Genomic DNA, 22,492 nt, shown 5'->3' with positions numbered 1-22,492 from the left:
GAAATCAGACAGAGCTTTTGAGGAATATAAGCAAGCAGAAAAGAACTCAAGTGGGCAAGTAGAAGGAATCAATGATTCAATTCAATGATACTCTATTGTCACATATGCCTAGGTACAGCTAAATGCTTTGTTTTTGCATACAATGCATAAAGTACGCAGAGCCGCTACGTATCTGGCTCCGACAAAGTAACAAAGTCCATTAAAGTCCCGATGGTCCCTCCGTTCTAGGCAATTTACAGGGGATAAATGAGCTGCAAACCCAGCACGTGCTTGGGATATGGGGGCAAACCAGAGCACCTGGAGAAAACACACACTGTAACAGGGAAACCTGCATGGTGACAAGTGTAAAAGCCATACAGACAGCACCAGAGATTGAGATTGAACCCGGGTCTCGGGCGCCATGAGGCATCAGCTCTATCAGCTGTGCCACTGTACACTGATTGGGTTATTTGAGGAGATAATGAGGATGATTGGTGAGGATAGTGCAATGGATGTTGTCTATGTATAGAGTTTAGTAAGGCATTTGATAAAACTCCCTAAGGGGAGGCTGATCCAGAAGATTAAGATGCATCGGAATCACGGTGAGTTGGTAGTTTGGATTCATAACTACTCTGCCGAATAAGACAGAGGGTAGTGTTAGGTAGTGTATCATCCCGTACCGAACGTCTTGCCCGATGCCACCTTCTTTTCCGACTGTATAATTCAGATAATATGTTGGTCTTTTTCAAAACTGATTGAGATTTTGCTATAGCATTTATTAGTAAAATAGACTTTAATGAAATAATGGCACATTCCACACTTAACTTATGAGTGATTGGCTGATTAATCATTGAATAATATTTTTTTTGCTGCAGTACTTGGACTGTCTGTGGGCACAAATACAGAAGTTGAAAAAAGATCGTTGGCAGGAGAAACATATCTTGAGACCTTATTTGGCTTTCGATAGTGTCCTCTGTGAGGCCTTGCAGCACAATCTGCCACCTTTCACTCCACCTCCTCACACAAAGGACTCTATCTATCCTGTGCCACTTGTCGTATTCAGAATGTTCGACTACACAGATGCCCCTGAGGTATGCAGTAGCTTATTTTTACACAGTTGCTGGTCACCACAATATGAGCTGCAGTTTGGATTTGTTGCTGAAAAGTAGCAGATTCTTGTTCTGACTCTACTCTCTGTGCAGTGCCTGGAACGTATTTAGCATTAGAATCATGATACAGATGCAAGTTGTTGGAAATGTAAATGCACACAATATTAATGATTTCAAATATTCAATGCATAATCAACTATTAAAAATTTGAGTGGAATAACTGAATATTTGTGCCCAGATTTTGCAATAGTAACGATGGTAAAACTACCTGCTTTTGCCATTATTACTTCATGATATTCACAGTAACTTTGATTTTCTAGCTTGTAAATAAATGTATTTCAATCTGGAAATTCTAAAGTTGCTGTCAGTGATTCAAACATTCTCTATTGGCTTTGCAGTTGCAACTTTCCTTCATGTTTGAGAGAATTTAACCATTGTACGAAATAGTCCCCCTGAAAAATAACTTGAAATCCTGTAATTTATTGCATGAGATTTAAGAGTCTTTCATGGCATATTAAGCCACAATTATTGCTTAACTAGCTAGTGGGTCCTAAACAATTATGTAATTGTGTTATCATTCCCTTAAATATTTAAAGATATGATAGATTTTTAAAAGAAAAATGTGGTATTTGAGTTGCTACCTTAATTATATGTTACATATTTCTTACATTAGAACAGTGACTACACTTCAAACGTACTTCATTGGCTGTAAAGCGATTTGGGACGTTATGAAAGAGACATGAAAAATGCTATATAAATGCAAGTCTTTCTTTCTTTTATGTGTATGTTCCAATTTTTTATTTAGCAATCTGTATAATGTTTAAAAACTTATTTTAAAATATGTGCTTTATGCTGTCTGAGAAATCTTTAATGCGATTGGATGCTTAGCCAGCTTAACAACATCACAGTAGCTGGATGTCAGGGGCTCATTTGAATTATTGCTTGACAGCACCAGGTAGCTAAATCTTTAGGGCAGCTTTCTTCAAGTTCAGCTTAAGCGTCATTGTTTCGCTGCTGACTGCAAATTCTGGGCCTTCAGTTCTGGGCTAACTAACTAACATCAGTTAGTTAGTTCATTTAATATGATCTTTAATAGTTTTGATGGTGATAATTAATGACATTTTAATAGTTAGTTAATTTGTTTTGGAAACTTAACAGTCAAACATGGGCTATTTGAACAATAGCTAATTTTACATGAGTTGTGATTAAAGCTGAAACGTGTTACCATAATAATTCCTGGAACATTGTGAAGATGGAAATGGACTCTCTGCCTTGAGTTCTACGAGATGTGCTGCTCATATATGTGGTTGCACATACTAAAGACGGCAACAATTCTTAACCCTTTTTGCTAATCCACAAGCAGAAGTGGCTATTACTTATCTTGTCCCTCACACTTACCTGCCTCTCATTAGTTCATAACACTTAAAAAAATGTTACTCTATCTTCAAAAAAATCATAATTTCCTTTGCAAAAATGTTTTCCTCTGAACAGAGCTCTGACTACAGATATGCCTGGGCCAACAGTGGCAATGGAAAGAAAACTTAAGGAATCATACAGTATATAAACAATCCTTTTGGCACCACCTGTCCGTGCTGACCAAGTTACCTAACCGTGCAGGTCCCACTTGCCTTCACCTGGCCCACATCACTCCAAATTTTTCATATCTTTGCAACTGTTCAGGTATCTTCTAAATTATAATTGTACCCAACTCCACCACTTCCTCTGACTGCTTTTTGCTGATATGCACCACCCTCTCAATGGAAAAAGTTGGCCCCCAAGTCCCTTTAAAATCTTTTCTCTCAACTTAAACTTATGCCCTCTAGTTTTATGTTTCACAACCATGCGGAAAGGACTGACTATTTACTTTATCTTTGCTTCTCTGTGATTTTATAAACCTCTATTAGGTCGCCCTCAGCCCCATACGCTCCAGGAAAGAAGACCCAACCTATAATAGAAACCCTCCAGTTCCAGTAACATCTTCGTAAATCTTTTTTGCACCCTTTCCAGTTTAATGACAGTGCAAAAAGATTCACGAGAATGCTACCTGGTCTGACCAGCTGGAGCAAAGAAAGTTGTGAGCCCTGTCTTAATTGCTGTTTCACATTGGGTTGAAACATCTTTTTAATATTTTCCATCATGTTACAACAGCTAATTTGGTGTAATAATTCTTCTATTGCCTTTTCAATCCCTTAATTGTATTGGTACAATTTTATACAATTGTTTTTGGGTTGGTGGTCAAATGTAAAATGTGATCAACAATAAACAGTCTTGATTTCGTTCTTTGTCTGTAATAATCAGCCTGATCTGAATTATGTCCATGGCCAAGCAGTGGTACATTCCACCTAGGAAAGAAATCAGTAAGTCTTTATTACTAACTTGCTGGGTCCCATTTGCAGGGACCTGAAACCCAAAGGTCACACTGACATTTGCCTTGCAGGCTTCTACAAAGACGGCCAAAAGACTGATATATGGGAAGGAAACAATTGTTATTTGTTTTATGCAGAGAATTAAAGTATCCTTTATGTATTTTGTGATGGATTTTTAGCAGTATTGAGATCTGGAGTTGTGTCTAAGTGTAAATGGTGTGTTGGCACAAGTGTTTTTAAGTGCTATTGTATAGTGATTTTATGAACGCTCGACAACAACAACTTGCATTTATATCATGCTTTTAATGTGGTAAAATGTCACGTGGATACATCACAGAATTGTATTTGAGAAAACTAGGCGGAACCAAAGATAACTAAACCGTCATAAAAACCTGGTCATAAAGAGGGATACAGAGGGGAGAGAAATGTAAGGGAAACAATGCCGAAAATTCGGCCATAGGTAGATTCATACAGCATGAAAAAAATGACAGCCATTTTCTGGTGTGAAGTATGTGGAAGGTGTGCAAAAGTCCAAAATAAGAGGAATGCAAAGATTTTTGAGGGTCATAAGGCTTAGAGGTCAAATAGTACAGGAGCAGTGAGGATGATAATGGCCTTGTGTGAGTATGAAACTTTAAACAAAGTTATTGATGAATGGAAGCTGATGTAGCTTGTGGGAGGATGTGGGTAGTGGTATTATATAACGACTGATATTGAATTGTTGGTCAGAATATTTTATCAGTGAGAAATTTATGTGTTATTATTTTACCATTGCCTAGGCTGGTTACTGTTGATCAATTTATCTATTGTTTCTCAAAGCTAACCTGTTCCTTTGCACAGAAATACTTTCAGATCCTGAGCAAAAAGTGAACTAACGGCTTATAATACATTTTTCCTGGCTTTGACCCACTTTAAATTATTCTGTTACCTCCTTATCCCTTTTTTGCTTTTCAAACTAGTTTTGAATACGAGAAATATAATTTTTGGTAATCAGTTCAGTTATTAAATTTGTTTTCATTATTAAAATGCATTTATTTGGAATCCTTTGTCGATAATATCTGGCAATCTTAAAGGTATAATTTACCTGTGCTAGATGTTCAGATCTTGAACTGCAGTTTTGTTAGACTTCAGTCGTTTTAAGCTTAACATTTTGATTTATGGTCAGTTGTCTTGGTTGCATGGATGCTGTGAATATTAGCTACATTAAAAAATACCAGTTTATAAAACTTCACATCTCTTGCTTTAGGGCCCAGTCATGCCTGGCAGCCACTCTGTTGAGAGATTTGTAATTGAAGAGAATCTCCGTTGTATTATCAGATCTCATTGGAAGGAAAGGAAAACATGGTAATGTCTAGCCTTTTTAATTCCTACAGTAACATTTTCTTATTGGTTGTGAAAGAAGTGGATATAAATTAATTGTGTGTACAGTAAAACCCCATTTATCATGCACATTCATGATTTTGGTGATCCCGGAACTGGCAGTTTTTCCACACTATTAGATGCTATTCTAATAAGAATTTCAACATGATCTTATTTTAAGTTTTTTTTAAATGTTACGGTAATATAATAAATTTCCCAATGAACCCAGTGAGTTTCAAAGGGGTGTTGGAAAGAGAACCTGGCGAGTTTCAAGGGAGTGCAAGAAAGACCCTGTGAGTTTCAGTGGACCATTGGAATTTCTAAACAATTAGATAACAGATTATTGGAGTTCTATATATTAATGCGTTTGCGTAAAAGATTATAAAGATCTGAAAAATAGTTCAAATATATTGACGTAGCCAGTAATAAACAACAACCATAAATGTAATTATTAGTAATGGTGTTCAAATATCATAAGTACATTCTTCAATGTCTAATGATTGACTTGGCAGTAAAACTACAGATTGGTAATTACAAAGCAGATTTTAACTTTGCACAAGAATATCAATTCCTTATTTTTGGGTCAATTTTGAATTTATATTTCTGTATATTAATTTGCCTTGTCTATCTTTTCTTCACTGACAGTGCTGCACAGTTGCTTAGCTATCCTGGAAAAAACAAGATTCCTCTGAATTATCACATAGTGGAGGTATGAACTTTTTGCAATGGAGGTTGGTAACGTATTTTATTTACTAGAAAATTTGTTTATCTAATAAATAGACTGGAGTAAAGGTGGGTCCAGTTATAAAATTCTCAGTTATTGGTGTTTTCTTCAGTTTATAGAATCTTGGACTATGTCAAGGTTTTACATTCAGGAATTAATACAATGGAAGTGAATGTTTTTATTAGAGTGACAAAAAGCAAGCAGTTGAATTTCTTGGGGACTGCTATAAAAACACCACATCTAAGTTTTTCCAGTTTTACATCAATGACAAAATAGGGCTCTGTAGGACCATTATACAGAGCCCTATTTTGTCATTGATGTAAAACTGGAAAAACTTTGATAAACTTGAAAATATGAACTGATATGGAATTAGATGCAGACCAGTGTGAGTGGAGAGAGAATCTCAAAATCAGAGGTACAAAGGGACTTGCAAAAGTTAATTTGCAAGTTGAATCGGTAATAACTGAGGAAGGTAAATTCAATGCTAGCATTTATTTCAAGAGGACTGGAATTTAAAGACAGAGATGTAATGCTGAGGCTCTATAAATTGTCGGTCAGGCCGCATTTGGAGTATTGTGAGCAAATATAGGCACCATATCTGAGGAAGGATGTGATGTCTGGAGAGGGTCCAGAGGAGGTTTACAAGAATAATTCCAGGAATGACTGGCTTAGCATATGATGGGCTTTGACAGCACTGGGCCTCTTTTCGCTGGAGTTTGGAAGGTTGAGGGTGGACTTCATTGAATTTTACAGAATAATGAAAGGCATAGATTGAGTGGATGTGGAAAGGATGTTTCCACTGGTGGGAGAGTCCAGGATCAAAGGTCATAGCCTCAGAATTAAAGGGCGTTCTTTAGTCAGAGGGTAATTAATCTGGCACTCGTTGCCACAGAGGGCTGTGGAGGCCGTCAGTGTATATTTTTAAGGCAGAGATTTTTAAGGCAGAGATAGATGAGTTCTTGATTAGAACGGGTGTCAAGGGTTATGGGGAGAAGGCAGGAAAATGGGATTAGGTGGCAAAGATCAGCTATGATTGAATGGCAGAGTAGACTTGATGGGCCGAATGGCCTAATTCTATGCTTTTTGATTAAATAAAAAGACAAGGTGAAGCAATATAAATCATACCATTATAAATTGACTTTTAGGACTGAAAACACATGATGGCCCATAATTCTTCAAATCTGACAGGATGAATTGAGAAAGTCTGTCTTTTTCCCCAACAAAAATGTTTTTGATCCTTGGATTAATGAAAGAGTACACAAGCAAGAAAGCCTTGGTTTTATTTTATAAATTGCTTGTAAGTAAACTGGAGTACTATTAAGCTCCAAACGTTAGGAAAATTATGTAAGATTTTAGTGAGGATGCCAAAGAGATTTATTGAAATGATACCAAGATAAAAGAGTTGAGTTATGCAGAAAATTTCTAAAATTTTCAATTTTAGAATAGAAAAGGTTCAGAGGCAAGTCAATATTCAAAAGGAGACAAAGTGCTGGAGTAACTCAGCAGGTCAGGCAGCATCTCTGGTGATGTTTTGGGTTGAGACTCTTCGTCAGACTGATTAAAGGGGGGGGGGGGAGAAGAAAGCTGGAGAAGGGTAGAGACAGGGAAAAAAACTGGTAGTTAATAGGTTGACACAGACAAGGAGCATTTTGTGACCTTTTGTATATTAACGAGCATCTGCAGTTCTTTGTTTCTATAAATCAATGCTCAAATTCATTAAAGATTGGGATGAGGGGAATCTGTCCCAAAGCAGAAAGTTCAGCGGTCTTTACCAGTACAGGTAGTACAACGATTTTCCAGCACCCTCAGTTCCAGAGCCTTCCCGGATTATCCGTTTTTCTAGACCAACAGAGGTCTCGTGATAATAAAACAACAATACGCCCCAGGCCGCTAATGACACCCCTCCCGTGTTTCTAAAGCAACATGGTGTGCCAAAAACGTTTAAAATAAAATGTGAACTGAATGTGATTGGAATGACCTGCTGACCCATCCCAGCTCCCACTGTCTCCCCGGTCGTTTAGAGTTGGGAGCCGGGAATGGGTCGGCGGGTAAATTAATTCACATTCAGTTTACAATGCCATCTGGGGCCGTTTAGGGAATTTCAACTGGGCTCTTGTAATTTTTGGGGGGGGGGGGGAGTGGAACATCATCAGTTGCTGGAAAATCGATGTTCAAACCTGTATAGGGTGATTGGCAGGAGGTCCAGTGGTGACATCAGGAATTTCTTTTAACTCCATCCATTACCTTAAACATTCATTTGCTGGCAGTGCAATGTGACTGGTTTCAACCAAAGTCCATTGCAATTATTAGCCCAGTGTACTCCGTTTGCATCACCCAAACCATGACCTTTCTTGTTAGGTAGTTTCTCTAGATCAAGGATGACTTGCTTCCATTTGATTTTGCGGGTTCTGAGAAATCCTCTAGCACCTTCTAGAAGGACATGGGCAGCAAGTGCATGGAAGCTCACACCAAGTGCCCCTCCAAGCCGCACACCATTCATTGTGCAGATAAATATATTGCCATTCCCTCCTTCATTGTTGCATCTAAATCTTGTAACATGCTACCTCGCATCATCATAGGACATCATAATCAAAAAACTAGTGATTCAAGAAACTCTCGTAGCTTCTTCAAAGACATTAACAAACGGGCAATAAATGTTGACATGAATAAAACAGTCATAATCTGCCAAAATGGTACACATCTTATAGATTTCAATAACATGGGGAAAATGATGAAAGAAAACTGATGCTTAGAGGGTAAGCAATGATAAAATGATTTACAGTGTATGGGACCACATTAAAAAGGGAAATTGATATTTAACATTTCTGCACCTGATGTTTTAACTAAGTTGCAGAGTGGTCATTGTGGCTCCATAATTATTTGAATGCACTTGTGTATGTATTTCTATTTGCTTTCAGTAAACTACAAGAAGTGTTTTACAATAATGCTACTAATTGTTTCATAGGTTGTTTTTGGAGAACTTTTCCGGTTGCCTCTCCCCCCTCATATTGAAGTCATGTATACAACTTTGTTGATTGAACTCTGCAAACTGCAGCCTGGCTCGTTGCCACAAGTCGTATCCTTTTTGAGATGTTAGTTCAGGTCATCTCCATGCTAAAAATGTCAGGAGAAAGCATGGGGAATACTTTAAATGTCTTGTGGTGAAACTTGTCTTCCTGCTCTAACAGCTAGAGAAATAATCAGAGATTCCGTTATTCACAGCCTCTGGTGCTGCTGGCTTGGCTGGTGAATTTATGCACTTCAAATTATGTGCTGTGCAGCAACATGGGATGCTTTTAAGGTTTTAGTCACAAAATATATGTTGTATTGCCACAATAAGGGGAACGGTAATGAAGGTTAAACAAAGTGGAGGACGTCAGCAAATCAGGTTGCATCTGTGGAAAGAGATAGATTTGAGCTTTCTGGTGTGTTAATATGTCATGGTTGTAGGTATATTCATATATCTTCAAATTATGTGATACTAAAAATCAGTCTTACTTTCCAGTCACTGATTTTGCCCAAGCATTAATTATTTTTAAGATAGACACAAAATGCTGAAGTAACTCAGCGGGCAGCAGGCAGCATCTCTGGATAGAAGGAATGGGTGACATTTCGGGTTGAGACCCTTCTTTGGACTCTCTCTGCATAGAAGGAATGGGTCTGAAGAAGGGTCTCAACTTGAAACGTTCCTTCCTACACAATTATTTCTATACCTGTCAATATCTACCTATCATTCTTTTCTCTTTGATCATTATTGTGGTTGAATATTTTATTATGGTAATTTGTTGAGGACAAATTTAATTGTATGGGTGTAAGCATACTTCTATAGCAGAAATCACTAACTGCCCGTTGTTTTAGGGCCTTAGCCAAAATCTATAAGTATATTAGTGCTGAAGAGAATTCGTCCCTGAAATTGTCCCAGCCGAGAAAGTAACAAACTTGAGTTTAAAATGATGCCATGGAAATCTGTGTGATTTAGCCACATAATATTTGAGTGATTTGCTCCTCCTGCTCAACTAGTGGTAGTGTTGCATTGAGCTACAAGAGGGTGGTAATTTTTGTTACAAGTCTATGTGGAGTTGATCTGTGATTGAGACTTTGGTTTTCTTTTCACAAATTGATAATCTTGTTACCGTTCTCCCTTCAAAACTGATTTTGCAGATTTACTGAATTCTTGGACTATTTGACTTAACTGATTAATCAGCTTGCTCAAGCTACAGAGATGTTATACATGCGGCTCGATTTTATGAATACAATTTGCGTGGACAGGTGATTATGATCAGCGCAAAGTTGTAAAAATGGTTTTGGGTGATGTAATTACTTTTGCTTCAACATTTAGAATTTTTATATAAACGTGATGCTGGTCGAGATTGTAAAGGCAATATTACCCTCTACAAACACTCTCGCCTATTTGAACTTGTCCTTGCCCTCAACAACGTCTCTTTTGACTCCTCTCACTTTCGTCAAGTTAAAGGTTTAGCCATGGGCATTCGCATGGACTCCAGACACCTGCCTTTTTGTTGATTACATCATTGTTCCTTGATCCAAAGGTACAGACAAGAGGAAGGGGAACAGTTCTTGTTGCAAATGTACACTTGCACCATCCCCCAACTCTTTCTCCGCGACATCGATGACTACATCGGGGCTCTCCAGCACCCCTGCAGGCTGCGCTGATTTCATGAACTTTACCCTGCCCTCAGATCTACTTGGACTATCTCTGACATCTTTCTCCCCTTTCTTGATCTCTCTGTCTCCATCACAGGCGACAGACTATCGACTAACATCTACTACAAACCTATCGATTCCCACGGTTACCTGGACTACACCCACCCACCCTGCAACTTGCAAATAAACTTTTTCCTACTCAATTTCTCCTACTCTCAATTTCTCCATCTCCGCCGCATTTGCTCCAAAGATGAAGCTTTCCATACTCGGACATCCAGAATGTCCACTTTCTTTAGTAAAAGTGGTCCCCTCCCTGCCGTAATAGATCCCTCACCCATGTCTCATCTGTGTCCCGCAGTTCTGTTCTCACTCCACTTCCCCTAAGGACAGTTCCCATGTTCCTTGCCATAAATTTCCACATTTCTGTCACCATCAATGCAATCCCACCAACAGTCACATCTTCCCTTCCTCACCTCTTTCCACCTTCTGCTGAGAACGCTCCCTCTGTCTCTCTCTCTCCCTCTGTCTCTCTCTCTCCCTCTGTCTCTCTCTCTCCCTCTGTCTCTCTCTCTCCCTCTGTCTCTCTCTCTCCCTCTGTCTCTCTCTCTCCCTCTGTCTCTCTCTCCCTCTGTCTCTCTCTCCCTCTGTCTCTCTCTCCCTCTGTCTCTCTCTCCCTCTGTCTCTCTCTCCCTCTGTCTCTCTCTCCCTCTGTCTCTCTCTCTCCCCCTCTGTCTCTCTCTTCCCCTCTGTCTCTCTCTTCCCCTCTGTCTCTCTCTGTCTCTGTCTCTCTCTCCCTCTGTCTCTCTCTCCCTCTGTCTCTCTCTCCCTCTGTCTCTCTCTCCCTCTGTCTCTCTCTCCCTCTGTCTCTCTCTCCTCTGTCTCTCTCTCCCTCTGTCTCTCTCTCCCTCTGTCTCTCTCTCCCTCTGTCTCTCTCTCCCTCTGTCTCTCTCTCCCTCTGTCTCTCTCTCCCTCTGTCTCTCTCTCCCTCTGTCTCTCTCTCCCTCTGTCTCTCTCTCCCTCTGTCTCTGTCTCTCTCTGTCTCCCTCTGTCTCTCTCTCCCTCTGTCTCTCTCTCCCTCTGTCTCTCTCTCCCTCTGTCTCTCTCTCCCTCTGTCTCCCTCCCCCTCTGTCTCCCTCCCCCTCTGTCTCCCTCCCCCTCTGTCTCCCTCCCCCTCTGTCTCTCTCCCCCCCCTCTGTCTCTCTCCCCCCCCCTCTGTCTCTCTCCCCCTCTGTCTCCATCTGTCTCTCTCTCACTCCCTCTCTCTCTCTCCCTCCCTCTCTCCCTCCCTCTCTCTCTCTCCCTCCCTCTGTTTCCCTCGCCCTCTGTCTCCCTCCCCCTCTGTCTCCCTCCCCCTCTGTCTCCCTCCCCCTCTGTCTCCCTCCCCCTCTGTCTCCCTCCCCCTCTGTCTCCCTCCCCCTCTGTCTCCCTCCCCCTCTGTCTCCATCTGTCTCTGTCTCCATCTGTCTCTGTCTCCATCTGTCTCTCTCTCCATCTGTCTCTCCATCTGTCTCTCTCTCCCTCCCTCTCTCTCTCTCCCTCCCTCTGTCTCTCTCTCCCCCTCCCTCTGTCTCTCTCTCCCCCTCCCTCTGTCTCTCTCTCCCCTCCCTCTGCCTCTCTCTCTCCCCCTCTCTCTGTCTCTCTCTCTCCCCCTTCCTCTGTCTCTCTCTCTCCCCCTCCCTCTGTCTCTCTCTCTCTCTCCCTCTGTCTTTCACTCTCTCCCCCTCTCTCTCTCTCCCCCTCTCTGTCCCTCTCTCCCTCCCTCTGTCTCTCCCCCTCTGTCTCTCTCTCCCCCTCCCTCTGTCTCTCTCTCCCCGTCCATGTCTTTCTCTCCCCCTCCCTCTGTCTCTTTCTCCCCCTCCCTCTGTCTCTCTCCCCCTCCCTCTGTCTCTCTCCCCCTCTGTCTCTTTCTCCCCCCTCCCTCTGTCTCTCTCTCCCCCCTCTATCTCTCTCTCCCTTTCTCCCCCTCTCCCTCTGTTTTTCACTCTCTCCCCCTCTCTCTCTCTCTCCCCCTCTCTCTGTCCCTCTCTCCCTCCCTCTGTCTCTCCCCCTCTGTCTCTCTCTCCCCCTCCCCCTGTCTCTCTCTCCCCCTCCCCCTGTCTCTCTCTCCCCCTCTGTCCCTCTCTCCCCCTCTCTCCCTCTGTCCCCCTCTCTCCCTCTGTCCCCCTCTCTCCCCCACTGTCCCTCTCTCCCCCTCTGTCCCTCTCTCCCCCTCTGTCCCTCTCTCCCCCTCTGTCCCTCTCTCCCTCTCTGTCCCTCTCTCCCCCTCTGTCCCTCCCTCCCCCTCTGTCCCTCCCTCCCCCTCTGTCCCTCCCTCCCCCTCTGTCTCCCTCCCCCTCTGTCTCCCTCCCCCTCTGTCTCTCTCTCCCTCCTCTGTCTCTCTCTCCCTCCCTCTGTCTCTCCCTCCCTCTGTCTCTCCCCCTCCCTCTGTCTCTCTCTCTCCCCCTCTGTCTGTCTCTCTCTCTCTCTCTCCCTCTGTCTTTCACTCTCTCCCCCTCTCTCTCTCTCCCCCTCTCTCCCTCCCTCTGTCCCTCTCTCCCTCCCTCTGTCCATCTCTCCCCCTCTGTCTCTCTCTCCCCCTCCCTCTGTCTTTCTCTCCCCCTCCCTCTGTCTCTCTCTCCCCCTCCCTCTGTCTCTCCCCTCCCTCCCTCTGTCTCTCTCCCCCTCCCTCTCTCTCTCCCCCTCCCTCTGTCTCTCTCTCCCCCTCCCTCTGTCTCTCTCTCCCCCTCCCTCTGTCTCTCTCTCCCTTTCTCCCCCTCTCCCTTTTTCTCCCGCTCCCCCTCCCTCCCTCTCTCCCTCTGTCTTTCACTCTCTCTCTCTCCCCCCTCTCTCTCTCTCCCTCTGTCCCTCTCTCCCTCCCTCTGTCTCTCCCCCTCTGTCCCTCTCTCCCCCTCCCCTGTCTCTGTCCCTCTCTCCCCCTCTGTCCCTCTCTCCCCTTCTGTCCCTCTCTCCCCTTCTGTCCCTCTGTCCCTCACTCCCCCTCTGTCCCTCTCTCCCCCTCTGTCTCTCTCTCTCCCTCTCCCCCCCTCTCTCTCTCCCCTCTCTCTCTCTCCACCCCCTGTCTCTCTCTAGTTCCCCCCCCCCTCTGTCTCTCTCCCCCAGTGTCTCTGTCTCTCTCCCCCACTCCCTCCGCCCCTCCCCGTCCGTCCCTCCCCCCCCTCCGTCCGTCCGTCCCTCCCTCCCCGTTCCTCCCTCCCTCTCCACGTCCCTCTCCCCGTCCGTCTCCCCCTCCCCGTCCCTCTTCCCATCCCTCCCTCTCCCCGTCCCTCCCTCCCTCTTCCTCCCCATCCCTCCCTCCCTCTTCCTCCCCGTCCCTTCCTCCCCGCCCCATCCTCCCTCTTCCTCCCCGTCCCTCCCCCTGACTATCTCCCCCCTCTCCCTCGTTCTGTCTCTCCCTCCGCCCCTCCACGCTGCCTCTCCCTCCCTCTGCCTCTCAATTGAAAATGAAGAAACATGGACAAGCCTTTAGGATTGAAGCTGAAACATGAACAATCTTAAAATTAAATGTTTGCTGTTCTGGAAAATTTCATAGACCAGTAGGAATGACATTCTGCACTAGTAAAGTTAATGCATTGGGACAAGAAAGGCTATGCACTTGCAATGATTTAATATGCTGTTATTTTTCTAAAAACTGCATTAATAAAGTACTGGATTCTTTGGCAGCAGAATGGAAAAGTGATTGTGTATTTGCATGTGAGGATTGTGACATCTCATAGCTGGAAATAGTCTGTTCAATGAAGAGCACAAATCCATGTTGCTATTCTTGGTAATGTACTGAGCCAGTCAGTTCAGTGCCCAACAATGTGAAATTCTACAGGTAGAGAATGTCCTCTTTTTTTTCTTCCATCTCACCATTCGGGCCCACACTTCTAAATGTTGTTAACTCCATTCCTCCAAATTTAATATTTCTTGCATTCTTTTTCAGATTTATCAACTGGTTTTCTCATCATTTGAGTAACTTTCAATTCAGATGGAGCTGGGATGATTGGTAGGTATTGATTATTTTGGATGACAAATATTAATTTGGTTGTTGTTTAATTTACTCCTCACTATCCAAGCAGATTTATTGGATCTTTGGCATATTTTAACTTGGTGTCGCAGGACAGCACAAGTGATCTAGTGCCTCAGTTTAGGAAAGGCAAGCATCAGCTTTTTGAGAAAAATAAGTGCTTATTTTTTCCGTAAGTTGTGTCTCAAAAGAGAAACTTAATTTGTGTCCTGTCTTGAGTTAAATCTGGTGACTATGGAATGTAGAGATGCTACAACCATATACCTGCAGCTCTAGGTAATGTGCCCTGAAGTTATGGAGTATTTCTATTTGTTCCCGTGTCCCTTGGTAATGTCCTACAAAATTGCAGGGTACATATTCCTGTTTCTATGGGATTGGTACTGTATGTATGCAGTACATGCCATAGGTTGTGTTGCAGCAGAACATAGCAACTTTAATAAATCTCTGTGTACGATCCTATGACATTGTGTGATGTGCTGTATCTGTAATTGAATTGCATGCTGGAATTGTGTGCTGAGACTGGATTCTGCTATTGAAATTTTAGAGCATTTTTAATAACTTGCTTGTCTAGGGGCATGCTGAGCAACTATGAAGAATGGGTTCTAGGGCCACCTTGACCTTTTTTGATCGCAAACCAGTAGCAAACAATACCATGAATAAATGATAAATTCCAAAAGAATTACGATTTACTGAATAAGAAAATGGGGGGTGGATGGAGGTATGAAGAAACAGTGAGAAACTTTGTACAATAAATACAATGTGCACTTTTGGTAATTATTCTACTGGGTCTGTAGTTGTTCCAAATATTGGCACTGGTATTGGTAGAATTTGTTAGTATTATAACAGTGCTGAAATGTACATACTAAGCATTTGGGCACACATGCCAGAAGTATAATGTAAGATTATTAATAAGGTCCATATTCTTAGCGTTTAAGGGACTTCATATTCCTCATGGGAATATTGTGTGCAATGAGTCCATGTTTCTTTATTTTATCCTTTGCTGCTTAAATAACCTGGTTTTTTTTTCTCTCTGTATCACAAACTCATAATCACATATCTTCCCCCTGCCAATGTGCCCATATGATCTTCTACCCAACATGCCCTTGCACCTCCCCCTCCCTTCAACGTGAACATATGCACACATGTGCTTGCACACATAAACACACAGGTCTGATTGTTTGGCGCTGGATCCTGACAAAGCCAAACCAAAGTTTTTACGTGAAGTGTTGGAGAAATCTATGAGGTACGTAAACTTTGGTTTTTTAGCTTTGCTCTTTTTCTGGTGGATTTTGCAGTTGTCTAAAATAAAAATGTCAACGTGTTGTCCAAACACTTGTTTTGTGCATTGGATTTTATATCAAGATGCTCATTTACAAATCCCCATGACCTGATCTTGGCAATTTCTTTCAATCTTGCAACCTAGCCCATTCTTTTGATCCTGTCTCTGTCTGCCTTTCTTCCATTCCATGCAGTGTGAACTGTTTACCCTACTTTATTTCCATGAAACATTTTGCATTTTATCTTGCTCTTTATCTTCATTTAGTTCCAAAACCTACTGAAGAACAATGTAGATTGTTATGATGATGAACCTTTGACCAAAAATATTGTCTGTTTCTCCTTCCACAGAAGGTAGACACAAAATGCTGGAGTAATTCAATGGGTCAGGCAGCATCTCGGGAGAGAAGGAATAGATGACGTTTTGGGTCGAGACCTTTCTTCAGAAATAGACCTTCCTTCCACAAATGCAGCCTGACTTATCCGTTTCAAACATTTCTATTTTTATTTGCGAGCTCCAGCATCTGCAGCCTGTTAATCCCATTATTAATGTAGATTGCATTCTCTTGAATTTATAATATTGTTTTCTCATGGTTGTAGGTTAAAATGACATTGCATTTTGGTTCAAATGGATCTTCTTAGTAAAAAGACACAGTGCTGGAGTAACTCAGTGGGTCAGGTAGTACCTTTGGAGAATATAGATATATTCTGAATGTAAATGGAGCCACAGTGCTGCATTGTTTGTCTTGGGAGAAGTTGCTGACTTAGGTTTGCAACTATGCCAGTGGAGTCGAATTTTGCCACAACAGCACTTGGGTTTTTTGAGGTGTAGGTACTCAGTGACTCCACCGCAAACAGAAAGGTGTGGATCAGTGCAGATCTCAATTTTCAAATATTAGAATTCGAGCCATAGAATATTATAATTAGATGACTATTACTAAATATTATAATTAGAGTAATAGAATAAGGAAACAGGCTTATCGGCCCATCTCGTCCATGTCGACTAAGATGCTCCATCGAGTTACTCATTTACCTGCATTTGGCCCATATCCCACTAAACCATTCCTATCTGTATCTTTTAAATGTTGGTATTATACCTGCCTTATCTACTTTCCTCTGGGCAGCTTAGTCCATATACCCATCACCCTCTGGTGAAAAAGCTGTCCCTCAGGTTCTTATTAAATCTTTTCCCTTCTAAGCTCTCTAGTTCTTATCCTGTGCAAAAGATTGTGCATTCACTCAATCTATTCCTCTCATGATTTTATACACTTCTATAAGATCACCCCACAACTTCTGCACTCCAAGGAGTAAACTCCTAGTCTTCCTAACCACTCCCTAAAGCATAGGCCCTCGATTACTGGCAACATCCTCATGAATCCTTTCCAGCTTAATGGCATCATCCCAACAGCAGGATGACCAAAACTGAACACAATACTTTGTGTGGCTTCATCAAAGTCTCATACAACTACAGCATAACATCCCAACTTCTATACTCGATTCTGTGACTGATAATATAATAATAATAATAAATAAAATGTTAAAAATTATACGTACAAGAATGAAGATCACAAGCCTACTGTACTACCATGTCTGCCAGTGATGCCACTTTTAGGGAATTATGTACTTCTGGTTCCTTCTGCTCTATAACCCACCCAGGGCTCTACCGTTCACTGTGAAGGTCCTGCCCGGTTTGACTTCCCAAAATGCAACAACTCGTATTTATCTGAATTAAACTCCTTTAGTGATTCTTCAGTCCACTTGACCAGCTGACCAAGATCCCACTGTAACCATCTTAGTTGCCTGCAATACTACCTACTTTAGTCTCATCTGCAAACTTACTAACCATGCCTTATACATTCACATCCAAATTATTGATTTAGATGATGAACAGCGATGGGCCCAGTACCGATGCCTAAGGCACGCCACTAGTCATAGGCCAAAGAAAAAACACATTATTTTCCTCTGATGCTAAAAAGCTGTATTAGACTACTGAATGTGATGATGAATTTGTCATCGGCAACCACATTCAGTAAGGAGTTGGCTTCTGAGATGTATGAAGTGGCCCGTACTCTACAGGGTTTCATCATGGATTTTAGTTGTCAAGGGCGGATATGTACATTGGCAGAGATTTTGTGTATATGAAATACCAGACCCAAGCTCTTGTTATTTAACTGAGGGAGAATTACTTTGAACTCGGCCTCCAAATATGCATTAACACTAGTGCTGAGGGCGTGCAGCGTAGGTTTACTAGGTTAATTCCCGGAATGGCGGGACTGTCATATGTTGAAAGACTGGAGCGACTAGGCTTGTATACACTGGAATTTAGAAGGATGAGCGGAGATCTTATCGAAACTTATAAGATTATTAAGGGATTGGACACGTTAGAGGCAGGAAACATGTTCCCAATGTTGGGGGAGTCCAGAACAAGGGGCCACAGTTTAAGAATAAGGGGTAGGCCATTTAGAACTGAGATGAGGAAAAACTTTTTCAGTCAGAGAGTTGTGAATCTGTGGAATTCTCTGCCTCAGAAGGCAGTGGAGGCCAATTCTCTGAATGCATTCAAGAGAGAGCTAGATAGAGCTCTTAAGGATAGCGGAGTCAGGGGGCATGGGGAGAAGGCAGGAACGGGGTACTGATTGAGAATGATCAGCTATGATCACATTGAATGGCCTCCTGCACCTATTGTCTATTGTTGTCTGTGTACAGCAGCTCGATCACTGAGGGTAGTGAGGCCTTTGTTGCTGGAGTGGAGGTGATGAAAGAACTTGCATGCCATCCCAAAATAGATATAGCATTGAGACAATTTTTTGAAAAGAGTTAAATTTAGGATGGATTATCGAAAGTCCCAGTTAATCCAGAGTCAACAGTGTTTGTGAGGGTGAGGAAGAGCGACAATAATGACTGAGGAATCGGTGGGGGACACGAGTACAGAGGGAGCCGGTGGTGGAGGGAGGGGGCAAAAATGAAGAGGGAAGGGGGAGGGTTTGCCAAAAACAAAGAGGGACCATCAGGACTCTAATGAGTACTTTTGTAACTTTGTCACCGCCAGATATGTGGCAACTCTTTGCGTACTTTGTGTATTGTATGCAAAAACAAAGATTTTCACTGTACAAGTACATGTGACAATGAAGTATCATTGAAGTATCATTTCGGCTTTTGTCTTGTAAAGGTCATATCAATTATGCCTCGAGATAGACTGAATGCACACCTACAGTTCTTTGGTAGGTAGTTGAGGAAGACTTGCGCAATGTCCTGCTCTGTGGCAAACAGTAGGCAGACACCTCATTAGTTACTGCAATGCTAACTTGCGTAGAAAGTAGTTCGATGCATCAAACACAAACTCTATTTCATGTCATTTTTTAATCTGTCATTTTAACCAGCTCAATTAAATTATTTTTAAATGAAAGAGAATGCAAGCCAAGTTAATGTGATCTACCTTCTTCAATCCTCTAAGTAAGATTCATTATTTGATATCTATATTGCAGTCTCTCAAGTCAATGGGTCCTTTCCATGGTGACGTTGGAGACTGAGTGCAGTGCTCCAACGGAATTTGTGAATTTAACCAAGAAAAAAAAATCCAATTGTAACTACAGAGGATTGTCCCTGCAGCCTACCACAGAAAAAGTCATTGCACAGGACCTTCTCAACTATCTCCTACTGAAGAGATGCTCCTGAAATATAATATTTGCATCCAAGGCTTTACTTCCACTCCTTTGCATTCCATTTTCCTTGAGTTGACGGCCAACATCCTGTTGCCCTTTTGATTATTTCTTGTGCTTATCAGCAACTTTTCAGTGAGCGGTGTGCACAGGCACAGATGCCTTTCCTCCTTCAGTTTCTAGTTTCTCGCCATGAAGAAAATAAGAATTCCCTGTAGGTTGTGTAGAGATTTCATCACTTAAACAGTTCTGCAAAACTAATGAATAATTTTCTTTAAGATCCATTGACATTGTTATGCTCATCTGTGAAAGCCAATTCTTAAAGCAGTTTGTGTAGGAAAAAAACTGCAGATGCTGATTTAAATTGAAGGTAGACACAAAATGCTGGAGTAACTCAGCGGGTCAGGCAGCATCTCGGGAGAGAAAGAATGGGTGACGTTTCGGGTCGAGACTGTTCTTCCGGAAACGTCACCTATTCCTTCTTAAAGCACTTTCCCAGCTTCCATCTTTGGATAATGAAGGATATTCTACACAATGAACATGTATTTACAACTTTCCCTCCTTCAGGGTAAAGGGGTAGAATCCAGAGCACAACATGCTTTCACTTAAATCAATTTTATTGCATAAACTGCTGCATGTATTTAAATTGTTGTTGGCTATCTTTAGCAACTATATATAAATGAACTATCATCTTGCTCGTAGGCTTTCCTATTATCAAAGAATAGTGGACATTGTACCGGATAACTTTGCCGCCCTGTTGCCAGCAAATCCACTGTGTGTTTACAAGTATGGTGATGAGAGCAACAGTAAGTAATGAGTACCTGTTCCCATGAGGAGGTTGTCATTTTTAATTTCTGGGCCATTAATGACTTCATTCATTTCTGTTAATAGTAGATGTTTAATTTTACGCATTCATTTTATACTGCGTGAGAAATGCTGCATAATCCAAATAAGTATTATAGTTTTTTAACAATGCTATCTAGCAGATGAGTTGGAAGGCTGATCTGGAGCCTTTGATATATTGGCATTTTTATTTAGCAAGTTGTGAAATTTTGTCTTAACAACTATGTTTGTTCAACTTTAACCTGAATTTTGATGAAGGGAAGTTGAAAAGTGGGCTTGAAGAGAATAAGTTACTGTTGCATACTGATTTAGACTTGAATGATCTGTAATGCTGCTTGTTGTACACTGCAACACTTTCTTTAAAGCAGGTTGGAATTTTACACTTTGAGGTGTTTAATTGTTGCTGGGACTTGTCTTTTTCTCACATGCACCATGTCTCTTGCAAACGCTTTCTCCCTCTTGGCACATACTTAGTCTAATTCATACATCTGCATTTTTTCACTCATCTCATGCATGTGCATTCTAATGTTCCTCCGTTCAACCTTTCTTTCATTTGAGTATGAGTTAAAACCACTATGTACTTTAAAGGTGCTGTAAGCAAAGTAATAGCAGTAAAAGGATGAATACAGTTCACTGAAACAGATCCACAAAATGGCTAGTTGAAATTTCAGTTGTCATGAATTTTTAGCCTATTCAGATTATTTTTGTTCATTGTTTTAGGTTCTCTGCCTGGCTATGCTGTCGCTGTCAGTCTATGCAGTGCTATTAAAAGTAAAGCAACTAATGATGAAATCCTGAGCATACTAAAAGATCTCCCAAATCCAAATCAAGAGGATGATGATGATGGTAAGAAATCTTTTTAATTTTGATGTGAAAAGTTTTAGAAATCAGTGTCAAAGTCAGAATTGTTTTCTACTTGCAGAAATGTGAATTTAATGCAAATTATGCCAATTCTGAAGTGTCAATCGGGGAGCACTTTGGGACCAGTGATCATAATTCTATTAGTTTTTAAATAGTTACGGAGAAAGATAAGACTCACCCACAAGTTAAGGTCTTAAAAAGGGACAAAGCTGATTTTGGAGGCGTAAGGCAGGAACTTACAGAGGTCAATTGGGGGAGTCTGCTTGAAGGTAAATGGGTGGCTGGCGAGTGGGAAGATTTCAAAATTGGGATAGCAAAAATACTGGTGCAGCATGTTCCTGTGAGTGTAAAAAGGCAAGTTTTGGGAACCCAGATTGATGAGACGTTGAGGCTCTAATTAGGAAAATTGAGGCATACATCAGATTTAGTAAATCCCTCCATGAATGCAAGAAATGTGGGAGTACACTTAAAAGGCAATCGGGATGAAAAAAGAGGACATGAAAAGATGCTAGCAGGCAAGATAAAGGAAAATCCTAAGATCCTGTCTTTATGTAGAGCCATAAAAGATGAAGGAGATATTAAACTAATACTTTTCGTCCTTTTTACTGAGGAGAAGATCATGTAAGCTAAGGAATTGAGACCTAAGGAGGTGTGATGTCTTAGATCAGGTACAAATTACCAAAAAAAAAGGTATTGGTGGTTTTAAAGTGCATTAGTTTAGTTTAGTCTAGACATACAACGTGGAAACAGGCCCTTCGGCCCACCAAGTCCGCTCCAACCAGCATGTTAACAAGTTCAGATCTTAAATAGGGGCAAAGGGGCACACATTAGGGACTATTTATAATTTGACCAAGCCAATTAGCCTATAAAAATAAACCTGTATGTCTTTGGAGTGTCGGAGGAAACTGGAGCTCCTGGAGAAAACCCATGCAGGTCACGGGGAGAATGTACAAACTCTGTACAGGCAGCACCCATAGTCAGGATCGAACCTGGGACTCTGGCGCTGTAAGGCAACAACTCTACCGCTGCACCATCGTGCCGCTTGACTAATCTTATAGAATGTTTTGAAGATGTAACAAGTAAAATGGATAAGGGAGAGCCAGTGGATGTGGTGTATCTGGACTTTCAAAAAGCCTTTGACAAGGTCCCACACAAGAGATTAGTGTGCAAAATGAGAGCACATGGTATTGGGGGTAGGGTATTGACATGGATAGAGAACTGGTTGGCAGATAGGAAGCAAAGTAGGAATTAACGGGTCCTTTTCAGAATGGCAGGCAGTGACTAGTGGGGTGCCGCAAGGCTCAGTTATTTGCAATATATATAAACGAATTAGACGAGGGAATTAAATGTAACATCTCCAAGTTTGCGGATGACACAAAGCTGGGTGGCAGAGTGAGCTGCGATGAGGATGCTATGAGGCTGCAGGGTGACTTGGATAGGTTGGGTGAATGGGCAGAACCATGGCAGGTGCAGTATAATGTGGATGAATGTGGTTATCCACTTTGGTGGCAATAACAGGAAGGCAGATTATTATCTGAATGGTGTCAGATTAGGAAAAGGGGAGGTTCTAGGTGTCCTTGTACATCAGTCACTGAAGGAAAGCCTGCAGGTACAGCAGGCAGTGAAGAAATCCAATGACATGTTAG

At 41.9% G+C, this 22,492-nt stretch overlaps 1 protein-coding gene across 3 annotated transcripts in view; it reads left to right on the top strand.

Annotated features, from left to right (window-relative positions):
* The window catches only part of ncbp1 (nuclear cap binding protein subunit 1), a 52,068-nt gene that overhangs the window by 11,791 nt on the left and 17,785 nt on the right, over positions 1-22,492 (top strand). The window contains exons 1-10 of one of the 3 annotated variants that reach the window (XM_078396018.1): positions 932-1,070; positions 1,762-1,870; positions 4,701-4,798; positions 5,459-5,522; positions 8,503-8,613; positions 9,742-9,806; positions 14,125-14,187; positions 15,377-15,451; positions 19,845-19,948; positions 20,706-20,831. In XM_078396018.1, coding sequence (XP_078252144.1) covers positions 1,835-1,870; positions 4,701-4,798; positions 5,459-5,522; positions 8,503-8,613; positions 9,742-9,806; positions 14,125-14,187; positions 15,377-15,451; positions 19,845-19,948; positions 20,706-20,831 — 742 coding nt within the window. In that variant the 5' untranslated portion in view covers positions 932-1,070; positions 1,762-1,834. Of the gene's footprint in view, positions 1-854; positions 1,071-1,761; positions 1,871-4,700; positions 4,799-5,458; positions 5,523-8,502; positions 8,614-9,741; positions 9,807-14,124; positions 14,188-15,376; positions 15,452-19,844; positions 19,949-20,705; positions 20,832-22,492 lie in introns of those variants that run through there. The other 2 variants (XM_078396017.1, XM_078396019.1) reach the window with 2 other exon arrangements.

The sequence above is a fragment of the Rhinoraja longicauda genome, chromosome 3 (genome assembly GCF_053455715.1).
Source record: "Rhinoraja longicauda isolate Sanriku21f chromosome 3, sRhiLon1.1, whole genome shotgun sequence".
In the NCBI taxonomy this organism is placed as follows: Eukaryota; Metazoa; Chordata; class Chondrichthyes; order Rajiformes; family Arhynchobatidae; genus Rhinoraja; species Rhinoraja longicauda.
Note: the sequence above shows the minus strand (reverse complement) of the source record. Positions and strands in the feature narration are given on the sequence as shown.